This window comes from Sceloporus occidentalis, unplaced genomic scaffold, assembly GCF_023333645.1.
Source record: "Sceloporus occidentalis isolate IW3139 unplaced genomic scaffold, rSceOcc1.0.p SCAF_78, whole genome shotgun sequence".
Lineage (NCBI taxonomy): Eukaryota > Metazoa > Chordata > Lepidosauria > Squamata > Phrynosomatidae > Sceloporus > Sceloporus occidentalis.
The window spans coordinates 4399927-4416726 of record NW_028317058.1 but is presented as its reverse complement, the minus strand read 5'-3'; the positions used below and the strand labels follow the sequence as shown (position 1 = coordinate 4416726).

General features: G+C 39.8%; 1 protein-coding gene across 1 annotated transcript in view; it reads left to right on the top strand.

Annotated features, from left to right (window-relative positions):
- Positions 1-15566: 15566 nt before the first annotated feature.
- LOC149285537 (mitogen-activated protein kinase kinase kinase 1-like) overlaps positions 15567-16800 on the top strand; it is a 41391-nt gene continuing 40157 nt past the window's right edge. The window contains exon 1 of the mRNA XM_089495285.1: positions 15567-15859. Coding sequence (XP_089351411.1) covers positions 15567-15859 — 293 coding nt within the window. The remainder of the gene's footprint in view (positions 15860-16800) is intronic.

The following is a 16800-nucleotide window of genomic DNA, read 5'->3' as shown; positions in this document are numbered from 1 at the left end:
GTGGTAAAATGTGTGCATGCAAAGAGTTAAAATACCAGCATTTAAAATACCCTGGGGTGTCTAGTTTTTCAAAAATATATGGTTTTGTTGGGCACACTGAAATGGCCCGGCTCAAAGATGTACCAAATAGGGCATGGGCAGTGGATCCCCAAATGCCAAAGTTCAACATTGAAAAATGCGCATGCCCCAAATGTGTCCCTTTTGCCCCCAAACAGCCAGGCAAAATCATTTATGTGAGGTATCGCTGTACTCAGGAGATGTTGCTGAACACATTTTGGGGTGTTTTTTGATAGTGACATATACCAGAACCTTTTAATTCATACCTGAAGTAAAATGTGTGTGACAAAACAAATGCAAAAAAATGACTACCACAAAGTTTGACAAAGACTGGTGGTAGATATGGTGCATGGAAAGAGTTAAAATACTAGCATTTAAAATAACCTGAGCTGTCTAGTTTTCAAAAATATATGACTTGATGGGGTAAATTGCATTGGCCGGCTTCAAAGATACCCGAAATGGCACATGGGGGGAAGAATTACCAGATTTGGAAAAAATGGCTTTGAAATAGCAAAACGCTACCTGTACATATTGCCCCATAATGTGTAGAAAAAAAAACATAAAAACATTGGGTATTTCTAAACTCAGGACAAATAGTAGAATCTATTTAGCAGGTTTTTTCATTACCTTTTATAGATGAGTAAAAGAGTTTTCAACTAAAAGTTAGAAACAGTCATTTTTTTCAAAATTTTTCACCATATTTTATACTTTTTTTTTTATTAGTCAATAATATGATACAATCAAAACAATGTCATCTAAAGAAAGCCCTTCTTGTCCTGAAAAACACAATATCTAATGTGTGTGGGTTCAGTAAACGGGAAAGAAGAAAATTACAGCTAAACACGAGTAGCGCAGAAATGTTAAAACGGCCATTGTCACGAAGGGTACAAAAAGTAAAATTAGCCTTTGTCACGAAGGGGTTAATATGATGTGTATTTGTTATGAGTCTGTAATAACACCTACGATGATGTTGTGTACTTGTTTCCTGATAAAGGATAGAGTTCAGCTAAGCTTACATCCCGAGCTTCCTTTCAGGAAGCTGCATCAAGGAACTTCCATATATGGTAATATTCTATGACATTGTGCTCCGTTCTCTCTCCAAGTAGACCTTTTGTTTGGATTCAGGGAAAAGAGTCTGCTCAGTGTACTAACAACAAAAGAAGGAAAAACATATATATTGTTAATGAATACTTGCTGCACAAGCACAATTTGAGACAGCATTTCTCCCTATCTCAAAATGTAACCATTTATCTCCTTTGGTATTTGCTAGTCATCTCTATGGTATCTGCTTTTGAAACATAATTTCAAGAATACAAAGAAAACAAATTTGCCAAAAGTTTTATTTCGGTTGCTATTCACTTTCAAATACAATATCAGTTTATGTGGGCTGAATAAAAAAAACATTCTGCATTTAAATCAATGATTATAATATGTCAGACTGGTTCTCAAGGAGCAAATGCTTGGGTTACATTCACACCTAATATAAGGCTTAATATAATCAGTGTTAAAGACTATGGAAAGCAGAAATTACATTTTATGGCAGATTGACAGCACAAGCTGCACTGATTCTTTACTTAACCTCTTTGGAACCACACTCTTTTTTCTTCTAAAAAAAAAGGCCTACAAAACATGACCAGTAGACTAGGAGGAGACAATGATTCCAGAAAAGGACATCCTGCTCTGTTAAAGGAGTTCCACAATATTTTGATGTTTTTTTTTTCAAATCCCCTGCTGGCCTGTGTTTTTTTTTTAGCAATGTTATAAAGTCTTCTGTAGATCATGTGTTTAGAAGAATGGATAATAATATAAACATACAATAGATGTATTTTATCGAATCGCGTGTATGACCTGTAAGGCATATCTGAGAACGCTGAGAACAAAAAATGCCTGTAATCATAATGTGAAAAGTATTACATTTAACCTAATGCCATAAAAAAGATGATGGTATAGGAAAAATGAGGGGAGCAGATATGAATTCAAATGATTTAATATGATTGAGGATTACAGTATATATTAATACTGAGAGTCAAGACAGCTTTATTAATATTTAAATGTAGATTTGATAGCTCTGTCTGAAGTATATATGGATTTCAAACATGTTGGAAACTTAAATATAAAAAGGATTTGAATGAAGCCGTAGAAGATACAATTGACACATCTAGCTTGCTACATTTCATACTTCGACCTAATTAATGCTGGATTCCTGAAAGCAACAAACTGCCTATTCTGGGAATTCGTTAATTCTGCCTATTCTGGGAATTCTGGTACGGCAGCAGTCCTTAACCATATCTACTGAAAGTGTTCAGTATGCATATCTCCTTTTCTGTAACATAAAATATGCTATTGTGGGCCTTTATTTTAACAGACATGAATTATTATAAAAATCATATTCTTACATAAATCATAAATATGTAGGTTTGTACTGCCGGTAGTATTTTTCCTCAAATACCACTCCAGGTTAAAAGCTAAAAAGTGTTGCTGCATGTTACTGCTGCGTCAATACCCCATTATGAGTATCGGAAATGCACACAGCACTTCCCTGATGCCCCTTTTAATTTTGAGAGAAAATTCTCATTAGAAGTGTTAACATGCCAATATGTTAACACAACTCTTTACTGCCTTCTGGATTATTTTTCAAATACTAGCAGTTATAATATGGTGAACAGTTGAAGCTTATTGTGCCAAGATGTCTAACACACGGGATCAGATTTATTAAAAATAAATACGACAGGGATGTTTCATTATTCTTTAACTACACTGCAAACAATGGTATGTGTCAAAATGATAAATGAGGTTAAACAGGTTATTTGTAGCTCCCAGGTTGCTGAAATTATAATAATGACCAATAAATACACAAAACAGAGCAAGAATTCAGTGCATACCCAACTTCTTAGGCATAAATATTGAGGATTCCGTCACACTATATGGCCATATATTGCTTAGCCCCCACTTCATCAAAATAGCCCAATTCTGGCAAGTTCATTTTGTATTCTTAGCTATTGCAAACGTGCTATGGAATCCTCTGATGCGCCTTTCAAAATGTAATGTAATTGGAGGGACATCCCCTAACTTTTCTTTACATTACTTTACAGTAGGCTGATAACACGTTTCCTTTTTTCAGTATGAAAATAGTGCATGGGAACCCACAGGGCAGGGCAAGATGGAAAAGTTCCTTCTGCAACATTTGTAGGAGCTGATGGCAGGCACATTCCAAATCAGCACTAATAATACATTTTCTTCCGTATCCTATAAGATGTCTTATTTACCTGGTTTACTTGAAAACGTTTGTGGAGATGGAGCATTAAGTCAATCAGACTTAAAGTGCACATCTAAACTTGTTACTTTTTTCTGTTGAGCTTTTGTCCATATTGCTGCATTTCCCAACATGCATTATGGTGGGATATAGCTGTCTAGCTATAGTGCACAAGTTCTGTCTCATCTCACCAATAGAGATTGCTCCAACACTATAGACAATACTATAGTTTTCCAGCAGACTACCAAAGTCAATATCTATAGATTGATTAGGCCCACAATTAGTTTAGTTTTGACTGTCATACTGCAATGCACCGAATGCTGATTTACTACATTGCTTTTGGTTTTGTCCATATATATCAAGGTTTTTTGGGAAACTTTTTGCAACTATATAACACAGAAGTTGAAACTGAGATTCCTGATTTCGCTAGCCTGGGTCCTCTGTGGAATCCTATCCTCAGGGGACAATGATAGAACTTCCACCAAAGATAAAAGGCTGATTGGTAATTTCAGCACTGGGGAAGAAGGCAATCCAGTCTCAACCACTGGTCCTAGAAGTGATTTTAAATAGACAGGGGTTTCTTTTTCAAATGGACTGGATAGAAGTCTCTTTGCATAAAGACACCCGGGTCAAATCCTTTTTTCCATAAATGGTCCCCCAATGTGGTTACATTGGATAAGTCAGTCAGCACCTCACTCTGAAATACAGGATGGTTTTCGATGTAGTCACTGTTTGGTAGAGACCCAATACCTTTATGTGCAGGGGAGATGCTTGGGTTGCTGGGGACACTTCTGAGCTTGTCCAAGTTGTGTCCCAGTTTAACTACCTTAGAATACAATAGAGGGAAGTGAGGTCACATATATGAAAACAACAGGTTAAAGAGGTGCGTCAGATCCAGTGGTTATGATTAAACTGGTTGCTTGTCTATAATAGGCAACGGAACACCCTTAATCGTTAAGGGTAACCATAGGACTAAAGGAATATAATACACCATATATATTTGTTCTGTACCATTTTTATCTCTTATATGTTAGACAATTTCTTGTTTTAGTACAAGGATAATGTATTTTGTAAAGAGAATGAACAATGGTTGATAATATTACAATGGTCATGTAATGTATCTGTAAAAAAACTAGGAGTTCTCCGCTAAGTTTAACTTTAGGTTTGTGAGTTTATCTCACCAACTACCCTGTCCAAATTAAAACTCCAGCCCATGTGAGTTGTCTTTACATATGCATAAATACATAGGTGACATTCAGGGTGCTTGCATACACTTTTCTTTTTCCATTATTTAATTATTGTACTTTAAGTGTTACGTGCCATTAAATGTATTTAAATATAAATAATAGCTTATTTAGGTTCACTACTTTGTTTTGATGTTACTTTATAGAACTCTTTCCAAACCATGGAAAAATACTACAACAATTGTATCAGTCCTCAGTAAACCACAATGACATTTGGAAATGGCAGTTTAGGGAAATAAGAAAAATCTAGAAATATATGTGACAGAATAAAAACCACTTTTAATAAAATCACAACTTTTTGGCTGTATGCTGATTGACTGTGGAATCCACGCGAACACCCAGCGAATACCATCACTGAGTTGGTCTGTGTTTGCGATATCGGCCGGAACGTCCCACATACAGTTAACAACTGACGGATATCATCTGACTATTACGTCAGACGCCGGTGATTGCCAGTGCGCTCGCCTGTGTGAGAGGCTACCTTCCATCCAGAGCCATATCTCCCAGTTGGAGCGTTGTACTGGAAAAGATCTGCTACCGACAAAAATCCGGTTTAACATCAGATCGTGAGCGGTACAGTGTAACACCTTTTATAATCCAATAAGGCACCGGCCAGTGATTCTATAAAGACATAGTGCTTACTGCCTACCCCAAGGGATCCATGCCATCAGCACGATGTTTTGAATTATTCAGTGCTGAAACACTGTTGATACAAATTTATATTGCAGGACAATTGCTACAAAGTTTTTAGTGGGATACAATTTTTTATAGGTTTTTCTTATATGGGACTTTATACTTATTAAGCCTGAACCGTGTACCAATATTGATTAGGAGTGTTATATTATTATGTTTTATTATATATATTTTTTGGTATTTCTTTTTTTCTGGTCAATTAAGCAACTGAGTCTGTGGTTTCTTAGACTGACAGTTGTGATTTTATTAAAAGTGGTTTTTATAGTGTCACATATATTTCTAGATTTTTCTTATTTCCCTAAACTGCCATTTCCAAATGTCATTGTGGTTTACTGAGGACTGATACAATTGTTTTAGTATTTTTCCATATGTTGATTCCACTTGAGGTATAGGTGGTGTTTCAGTTAACCTCGTTATCGTGATCGTGAGCTGCACTGTGTTGTGTGTTTCTTTCCAAACCATGTTTGGCCCTTCTTTAGGTATTGAGTTGAAACTGCAAAGATTTCAAGGGGTCACACTGTCACAACAACCATTCTGGAAAACTGTCAATGTAATTTGAAACTCAATTCATTTTTTTCATTTGTTGTAAATTAGCGATATTTTTAAAACTGAGAACATGAAAAATCATAAAGATTACCAAAGTGTCAGTTGCCTGAATTTCCACATATAACACCAAACAGCTTGATTAGCTATGAAATTTCACTCCAACTCTTTTTAATCCTTAAATTTTATGCAGTAAACCTGAGCCTTATATTTGGAAAGCTTCATGTTGTCACATGGAAATTTATAGAGTGTATTTTCCAGGAAACGTTTTGTTATTGTGATTACTGGAGCATTAAGGCACTGCAACATCTAGTTGATAACTGACAAATCTTGAAATATTTTCTTGTTCAGTAGACGTGTCCTAGTCATTTGTCTAGCTAGATAAAGCATTTCTGTTTTCTACTCAGCTATGCAATAAAGGTATGCTGTCATTAAAATAACTGTATTTTATCCCACTAATCCTTGAGGTGCTTTTTTTTTTTTTACCTTAAATGCTCTTGGCTTCAATATATGTATTGCTGTATGTTACAACCCAACGGAAAACATTGGAAAATATTAATCCAAGTTTTGTTATTTTATTCATGTCTGTCATTTCCAAATAAAGGTTTTGGCAACAGTTTGGCTTCCAGAATATTGCAGCTGATCTCAAGACCTGATCTTTCCATGGTGAGAAAATGGTGTTTAGTTCTCTCCAGTTTTTAACTGGTTCTACTCAATCCTAATTCAGAACTTCCCACCTTTTTGCCCATCCATTGTTTGACAAATCCCTTCTCTTTGCTGGACCTAGCTGCCTTAGAAAGGTTCTTCGTCATCCCATTTCGATAAATGTATAGAGTTGTACCTTGTTAACTATAGAAAAAGAGAAGGTATTTGATTACGAATAAATTAGAACCATAATGACATACAGAACTGTATGCTTCATTGAATGCAGGCCACATGTCTATTCTGTTCCTGTTAAAATTCTATATCACATTTATGTATTTTATGTTCTAGCAATTAATGGTTTTCCCCAGAACCTATTTTATTCTGGGCTAATTAAACGTATTGGGCACTCAATAATTTTGGATCTAGAACAAATTGACCCTGACTAGCTTTCAGTAAAATGTGAATTATACATGCCTAAAGTTCAAGTTGTCAATCAACTGACTTAACCCAACAATCTTAAATCACAACTCATCCACTCTCTAAAAGCAGAGATGCTGTTGAGTTGAACATTGTCTGGAATTTCAAGGCTCCTAAAGACTGATATCAAGTTACAATGAACCGTGGAGTTGGCAGTTAATTTGGCTGTTGAACTTGCACTCAATTTGCCTGTCAAGTTTTTCAGTTTGTTTTAATGACACTCTGGCCTGTTCTAGGTCAACTTGCCTCCTCATTTTGGTTTATTTTGTTAAAATGTAGCCATCTGTCAACTTGGTTGCTTAGTCTATAGAACTTCCTAGGAATAGACAACTAAATCTGCTTACCTTTGCAACTTGATAAAAATTGAGATGAATCAACATGGAATATGGTTGTCTGGTCAACTCTAGTGAATCCACCAGTTCAGCTTCAGAAAACTCATTCAAATTTAGCTCAACCTTTAGGGAAGGGACACAATACAGTGGATAGAAAAAGTCCACACACCCCTGTTAAATTGCCAGGTTCTTGTGATTTTAAAGAATGAGACAAAGATAAACCATGTCAGACCTTTTTCCACCTTTAATGTGACCTATAACATGAACAATTAAATTCCAAAACAATCACAAGAACCAGGCATTTTAACAGGGGTTTGTAGACTTTTTATATCCACTGTATATATATTTACTAGCAGTGACTTTTAATGTTGTTGCCATGAAGGACAACATCTAATGGATGGTTGTTTCTTATTAACCTGCCTCAGTTTTTTTGTTCTGCTTCTCTTTTTTCCTGTATGGTATGTAAACACTTTAAATAAAATAAATTTTTCTTCCTCATCTTTGTGTTTATTATCCACTTTTAAAATAATGAAAATAACAAAATGAAATCCTGCAGGCTTTTGGAATGGCTGTTTGTTATACTTTATGAAGCATTCAGATATACACTGTGCCCTAAGGACACTTTCAAGTGACTATCATTAAGCATGGCAGCTGCACGCATCTAGTTTGAAGCCTGAGGGAGCAATCGTTGCTGGAATGGTAGACAGTAATATCATACATTCATAATATTCATGAATATAAATATACATCTGTTGCTATTTGTACTCTATAAAACAAAGTTCGTTTTTATTACTCAGTTACATTTCTGAAAAATACCACATTTTTGTGACTATATTATGCAAACTGTGTGATCCATTTCACTTGAAGATCAAAGTAGACTTATGGGCATAAAAGTATTTCATACAAGTTCACATGAGTTGGTGTATTGTAATTTAGAATTTCTACTACACGTAGAGATCACAAGAAAATAAAGGGCTTTAATACATTTAACTCCCCCCTCTGAGACAATTTCCCTCGGGTACCAAATAAACGTCATGTATATGGAACAATAAGAGGTAAGATTTTGATTGCATAACAGCTATTATGCTATAAACATTTTTGCAGAAAGCACAAGAATACATAGGTAGACTATTAGCCTTTCTCTGGCCAAAATGTAAATAAGATTAAAATATCTTCCAAATTGAAGGGTACACTCAAGCCATCCTTTATACTTTAATGCAAATGATAGTTAAGTTGTTCCCTTTAAATTTATACATCGAAAGATTCTGCGGAGTCTCCCCACATGCCGTTATGCCTTTCCCATCTTTTAGCTACTTGGCTTTTGCTTCCTGTGCCTATGTGCCACCGGTCAGATCCAGTGCTGGCTCCGTGAGGTTCCAGGGGTCTCTAATGACACCGTGCCCATGCTCAGAAAGCTCGCCCATTGTAAGTGGGAGCACTTTCCTATCACTGATTGGGTGCTTTAAGCAGCCAATTGGTGGCACACAAATGGCACCAAAGAGCGGTTGTTGCTCTGTAGTTTCCAAAAAGTTGAAGAATGCATATTAAAGAACTTACAAAGCAAGTATATTCCTTTTGTTTTTGTTGAGAAGGCCAAGGACACTAAACAGTCCCTTTAAGTTTGTTTTACTGTAGTCATTAATTACTTTAGATCAATTGGAAATGGATTTTCCCTGTGCAGCTGGTACACCTTTCATTCCATGGTAGGACAATAAATTCAGAACAATGTTTTTTTTTTCCAGTCTGTATTTCCGCTGTTTTTACAAGGTTTCAACTCTTTATCAATTTCCCAAATGGTTTAATTTTGACTGTTTCCCCTCATCTGTTTCCTGCACTTGTATATATGATATGGACTTCTGTCTGCATGGCATGTGCCCTCCAACTACAAAGAGAGAAGCCTGAAATTAATATTTTAGTTATCTAGCCCAGAAGTGATCTTTAGCAAAATGACAAAAACTCTAAATTATTTTTTACAATTCAAATTGAAAAACAATGTGGAAATTCCCATTAAAATGGCAGTATCGTTTATAGGAAATTAGGTAGCAAACAGGGGTTAAAGTATAATTTTGTGCTTGGAAAATATAACCAGCCATTTCAGTAAGGGTCAGGAGAAAAGGTTCAGAGCCGGAGCAGCGAAAGTTTTAGAAGTAGTACCTTTTATTTGAAATAGAAGCGTAGTGAAAAGTGTCGCACACTAGTCTCTGTGACAAGGTCTGTGTGTTGCTTCTGGGGAATTTAGTCAAACGTAATAAAGCCTGAAAGTAACTAAAATAGATTGTGACATATACACTTGAACGGGGACCTCCAGTTGTATTTTATGACGCTGTGTAGTGAATAGGGAGCAAAGGGAACAGCATAGTTCTGTCTTCACAGAGCTCCAGTGTTGTCTGCTCAACCACAGATCAAGGGGGCAGTGACATCCTCCGATGACATCAAACGTCACTTGCGTAAAGCTCCATATTGTCATTTTTTTTGGCTTCAGCATTGGACATGTGAGATCATTTGTGGCCTCTGTACTTACATGATGATGCTAAATGCTATTTTGAATGCAACATCATCACTGTGGTGTTCTTAGCTCCAGGAGACTACCAGATCATAAGGGATGAGGCTGGAGAGTACCAAATGAGCATGAGAAGGTGAGAATTTGTGTTAAACATCCTGATAAATAAAACACACTTTGGGTGCAGATGTGGAAGTTCTACTTTAAGTTTCAAAATTACACTTTGTCAATTAAGAAGTTAATCTAAATCACAGATATCAGGGATTGGCTTATATTGACCAACACAACGAGGAATAAATATTGGCTCAAGAAACTATTTCATTCTTCGTATACGCACAGATGGCTATGTTCAGTAAACATAACACAAAATAAAACTGAACATCTGAAAGTAAAGATCTGGAACATATACAGGGAAAGGAAGTATTGTTTATGTGCAGTGTTATTTCAGGAAGATTTATTAGTATAAAGTATGTTTGAAATAGCGCAGAGATTCAATATTCTCAGGTGCGCTTGAAACAGGATCTATTTCTGCTATCAATGTAAAATACTTTTGTACAAATTACCTAGTAGCAATTGCTATTTAAGTGTAATTATGCAGTTCTGCTTCCTGGTATTTGAACAAATAGGAATCTATTAAATGTGTAAGTATTTGACCTTTGATACAAAAGCTGAATTTTCTGTAAAATTTTAAAACAAATGTTCCAAATGTTGAAAAAATTCCATAATGTATATAGCTTCATTTGTATATTTCTAGAATAGAAGTATACCTGTCTTTACAGGTAAGGGCGACATTGAAAAACTCTGGTTTTCCAATATTTGTGTGGTTTGCTATTCCGTTATAATTGTTCGGCTTACCTGTAAAACCGATCATTCCAAAAAATAAAATTTTTTTAGAATTCACTTTTTCAAATAAAAAAGTAAATCATTGTATAAATGGGTATAAGCAGTGCCATTTTTTCTGCTATGTAAGCAGTATTCATTTTTTTGTGATTGACACAAATCAAAAGCAAAAAGGGAATAACAGATGCTTAAGGTCCCAGAATATACATACCAGGCAATGAACAAAAATGGCTACCTTGTGCCAATACAGTTCTAAGGCAGTACCCTAGGTTGTAATAGATCTCCCTCAGAATCAATTCCTATAATATGCCCCTACTGCCTGGACAAACTGGTGAACTGTAGTGTACTGAAGGATATTAGGGGAAATCTGCCATTTGCTCTTGAAACCTATCATTCTGAAGTCCAAGTGGGTCCAACAAGTTCTATACCTGTACAACAAGTGACCCGGTGTGAATTAGTGGTGTCAACAATTTTCCTACAATAAATATACTATAATATAAAGTTTGTGATGTAGACAAACAAAATATTACTGGCTGCTTCTATTCCTATTTTGTTTACTTACATGTATGCAAGAGCTTATGGGTAGGTGGAACTCAGGTCCAGTGTAAGTCACATGGATGGGCAAAGCTTGAAGCTAAGTCAAGAGCTCAGATGTGAAAGCCTCAGGAGGGATAATCAGAGGTCAATACTAAATATCTTGTACAAAGTCAAATCACCTACTAGTAAATGGGTCAGATGAGAACGTCATAGGTCAATAATGGTGGTAGTAGTAATATGAACCTAAGTCAGAATCATTGCAGGTCAGATGACTAGCCAACTGGTCAGAAGCCAGTATTTCAGAACAATTATGGATTCTAAGAAGCAGGGAATAAGAAGTATATTTATGCCCACATACACCACTGATAATGCATGATGGAAGAAAAAACACAAAAGCAACGTGCAAGGTAGTGATAAGGAGCGGAGGCCTGGGATACATCCCTACATTTCATAAACTGTGGCAACAGAGCCGCATCAGGAACGTGCATCATTTATTTCCCTTCCCTGCTCCCCTGCTTGTACATGGGTGTGGAGGCAACAGATATGCATGTATCCCCGCACAGGTTTTTGTTATTGTGGCCGTAGATGAACTTTGCAAATGGTAACATTTCAAGTAAATCATAGACATTTAAATACCCTGAAACAACTGACTGAACAAGTTTTATGTTGCATTCTAACGTATGTATTTGTAAAACTGTGGCTATTTGGCACAATATTCTGACCCATGAAGACCTTTTTTGAGCTCTAACTTTTAGATACATTAATAGGTTCTGTAGGATTATACAGAAATTCAGTCTCGTTATAATTTTCTACCACCGCGCACTCTAATCTACTTGGCGATTTTTGGCCTGATTTCTTGTTTTCTTAGTTCATATCCACTCTCCCAGACTTTCTAGTCTGTTCATGAGTTAAGAAGTGACTCACATGCATAAGATGTAGTACAGGTAGTCACAGGACACGGGCTTACCCTGCAGGGAGTATAAAAACGGCCATACAGGGATGCAATCTGCATAGCAAGACCGTGAAAACGATACTGTACAACCTTAAATCCTAGTAGTCACTCTTACTGGCTAGTTACATATATGTTTCCACAATATATATTTATTAGCTGATGAGTCTATCATAACATTGGGTACAGAATGTACATACAGCATGGGCAGGGAGGTTTCTGAATTAGCACAAGACGAGGAAGCACACAGTCAGACAAAGGCGTGGAAACCATTGCTGCAATACCGATAGCTGCTCTGCATACGCGAGTCTGTGACGTCAGCTTTACAGACACAGAGCGGGAACACGGCTTATAGATAGATAGATGATGCATTGTTGTTCCCATTAAATCATTGAATAGCAATCCACAATTCTTCTTTTAAACGGATTTGTGAAGTAGTAAGGTATCATAAGGGAGGTATTTAGGTGTCAGTCTATAGCTGGGTCCCTTTCCTTTCCTGGCAAACCGTTTAGTTTATGCTCCAGAGTGAAGTTAGGTTTTATTTTGTGTATTATTGTGTTATTTGCCCCGCAATTAAGATCCTGCAATACACACACCCACAAATCTCATATATATGATTCTGATATATATTCTGATTTATTTCCAGCAACCTCTGTCAAATATGCAACCAAGTCTCTCTGCTTCAGACATCCCATTTTTATAATATACCGTATTGGCTCGGATATAGGCCGCCCCCGTATATAGGCCGCACCCTAAAAGTTTGGTGCTTTTTTAAAGAAAAAGTTTTTTTCTTTAAAAAAGCACCAAAAAAACATGCTGCCACTCTGCCCCCCCCCGAGATATGCTGTCACTGTCCTCCCTCCCCGAGATATGCTACCACTGTCCCCCCCCCCCCCCCCGAGATATGCTGCCACTGTCCTCCTCCCTCCCCGAGATATGCTGCCACTGTCCGTCCCCCCCCCCCCCGAGATATGCTGCCACTGTCCTCCTCCCTCCCCGAGATATGCTGCCACTGTCCTCCTCCCTCCCCGAGATATGCTGCCACTGTCCTCCTCCCTCCCCCCGAGATATGCTGCCACTGTCCTCCTCTGCCCCCCGACTGACTTACCGGAGCTGACTCCCGGGTGTCTTGCGAGGCCGGCGGGGGACATCTACGCAATACGCGTATACAACTTCCGGTGCCGGAGGTAAAACGCATCGTGCGGTTAGACAACCACACGATGCGCTTAGACAACCTCCCGTGCCGGCACCCCCCCCGTGGGAAGTGCTGGCAGGGGAGGCTGTCTGAGCGTATCGGGGAGTAGGATGCAGGTCCCCTGCACCGCTGCGGGGGATCTGTATCCTAACCCCGCTGCCTGCCCGGCGCTGCATGTCCCGGGCGTCGGGCGCTAGACCCCGAATATAGGCCACACTTTTTTCCCCCACTTTAAGTCTTTAAAGTGGGGGGAAAAAGTGTGGCCTATATCCGAGCCAATACGGTATATACACAAAGACTTGCCCCAGCACCCAGATTACACACAGGGCATGCCCAGATCGCATCCACAGGACTTCCCCAGCACCGAGATTGCAGAGTCTCAGATTTCCTCTAACTCAGGCTCATGCGGACCCTTTATTCATACCATTTAGGCCCAAAGCAGTAACAGTATAGACTGTCAAAATGCGCACACCCTTACAAACACCTGCCTATAATTACACAAGCCTGCCCATACACACATACGTACACATTCACATTTGCCTTTACACATAAATCTCCTGGCTTACACTTGCCTTTTTATCCACACACTTACAAACACAAAGAAAAGTCCCCCACCGCCACCACCAGCCTGAACCGTTGATACAAGGCGGGATGGATCCATGCTTTCATGTTGTTTACCCCAAAGTCGTACCCTGCCATCTGAATGTCGCGGCAGGAATCAAGACTCATCAGACCAGGCAACGTTCTTCCAGTCTTCCATTATCCAATTTTGGTGAGCCTGTGCCAACTGTAGCCTCAGTTTCCTGTTCTTAGCTGACAGGAGTGACACCCGGTGTGGTCTTCTGCTGCTGCAGCCCATCTGCTTCAAGGTTCAACGTGTTGTGTGTTCGGAGATGGTATTCTGCATACCTCGGTTGTAACGAGCGGTTATTTGAGTTACTGTTGCCTGTCTGTTATTTCGAACCGGTCTGCCCATTCTCCTCTGACATTAAGAAGGCATTTCTGTCCACACAACTGTCACTCACAGGATATTTTCTCTTTTTCGGATCATTCTCTGTAAACCCTAGAGATGGTTGTGAGTAAAAATCCCAGTAGATCAGCAGTTTCTGAAATACTCAGACCAGCCCGTCTGGCACCAACAACCATTCCACGTTCAAAGTCACTTAAATCCCCTTTCTTTCCCGTTCCGATTCGGAATTGCTGCCATGTGATTGGCTGATTAGCTAATCATGTTAACAAGCAATTGAACAGGTGTACCTAATAAAGTGGCCAGTGAGTGTATAACCTCAATTGGTATTTTTTTTTAACCAATATGTTATAGTTAATATCCCTGCTTGAATGCAGGTGTGTCAGTTAAGTATCATTTCATAATGTCCAACTTTCCATGAGGACCGCTATTTAGGTAACATATTCAGACAGTCACTACATAGAATTTTCAAGGGTTATGCCTTTGGCGGCCCGCAATAAAAACTTAGCATGCTTGAAAACACTTTCCCAAGCAATGGTGCTGCGGTGACTCGGATTCCAAATATAACAAAGCGGAGGAATTAGCACCATTGGTTAAATATTTATAACGGGGGATTCCCCGCCGCCGCTGTTAGTGTGACCTTCAGCCCAAACTGTTTGTTTCCGAGCTAAAGCTGTGCCAACATGACCATGACTTGCAAAGGGTTAAGTCCTTTTACATTTTCATTTTTTTTTCTTGAGTGTAACCATTACCCCAGCAGCAATGACGTCATTTTGAAGCAGTTTGCCAAATTGGCAATAAAATATCAGCATTAATTACACGTATCCCGCTATTGAGTCTCTACAGTCTACACCGACAGTCGGTTATCAGGTACAGTTTGAAATACGTGCCCGCCCCTCACATCCGCCTCGAGTGGGTGTCAGTGTAAATAGAGCACACACCCACTGTTCGTACGCAAACAGCGTAAGAGTTTGTCTCAGTGCCCAATCTCCACCTGTTCAATGAGTAGTTTGCGTAAACTAGGTCCACACTCGCTACAGGAGGCAGGTTGCGTAGCACCAAGCAAATGCAGTTAAAACTGACGGAAAACACAGATACGCGTCATATTTGTATGACTGCTGTACCGCAGCTCTCAGCCCTCAACAGTGGACATTTTACCCGCTTTCTCAAATTCACTGTACGTTGTCTGATGGCGTTACGCAGTTTGCGTACCTGTCCAAAACGCTCCTCCGACGTTACGAAGATTTCGTCCAGTCGCGACTCCGCCTCTTTAGCAATTGACTCCGCCCATCGCATGGGCTGTTCGCTACGAATGTAAACCTGGTCCTAGGAAGATGGCGGCTACGGCGGGGAGTCGGAGCTCGTCGTCCGTATTATCGACAGCCGCCGGCGGGGCGACGGTTCCAAGTAGTCCGGAGCTTAGTGGGAATTTAGCGGGGGAGCACAAAGCAGACTGGAGACGCAAGCAGCTACGCAAAGTTCGGAGTGTTGAGTTGGACAAGTTGGCCGTGAGAACCGAAACAGAGCCACAGAACGCACCGGGTGGCAACGGGGACCTGGAGCCGGCAGCACAGGGCTCTGTCCCGGGCAGCGAGGCCGAGGACACGGCGGGGAGCCACAGTACTGGGTATGACGATGCGCTGGGGAGCATAGACCTGGAGTAGGGGGTAGAGAGGACGGGAAAGTCTTCTGGTCACATGCATTGACCGGGCGCGCTGCAGCCGGGGCTTAGGCTGCTGCACTCTTTATGCTGCTTCAGTGAGCTCCTGTCACCGGACGTTGATGAGTCTCCCGTTACCGACTCTGGGGCCACAGTATTGTCGAACAGCGATAAAGTATTTCCTGGCCCGCAGTGCTTGTGGCGGTACCGTATCGGAGAGTCGTAGTTAGTTATTTGTACCTGGTAGGTGCTGCTGCTGCAGAAGCCCCCGGTCGGCCTGTCAGATCGGTAGAGAATAAGCGATCTGTCCGTCTTGCCTTCCTGCCCCAGCAGCTGAGGGGTTGGTGCCCCGGACTCCGGCGCATGGGGGCTTCCTGCTGGATGCAGGCGGTATTTAAATGGCCAGAATCTCCCGTGTGCAGCCGGCAGCCTGGCTCACTTATCGCCCTTTTTATTAGCGCTTATTTTAGATTGATCGGTGCTGTCACAGTGGTTTAAAGTCTCCGAACCCCGAGGTGTGTCAGTGTGTGAGTGTCAGTGTGTGAGTGTCAGTGTGTGAGTGTCAGTGTGTGAGTGTCAGTGTGTGAGTGTCAGTGTGTGTTGGGGGTATTTTGGATGCAGTCGGTAGGTGCAGTTTATTTCAAATACACTTTGACCATTTACTTATGTTAACCCTTTGTTTTGTTACCCCTCCGTCACACTCTGACAGTGTGTGTTGTTGTAGGCGATCATTGTGTGTATTTCCCATGTTGTGGATTCATTAACTCTATAAATAGATCTCCAGGAGATTGGCAGCCCCGACCCCCCCCCCCTAATGGTGACAGATGCTGGACAGAGAATGGGCACAGATGTGATGCCATACTGTGATCAGGGGAATTTCATGTCTGCTAATCCTATATACGGTATAT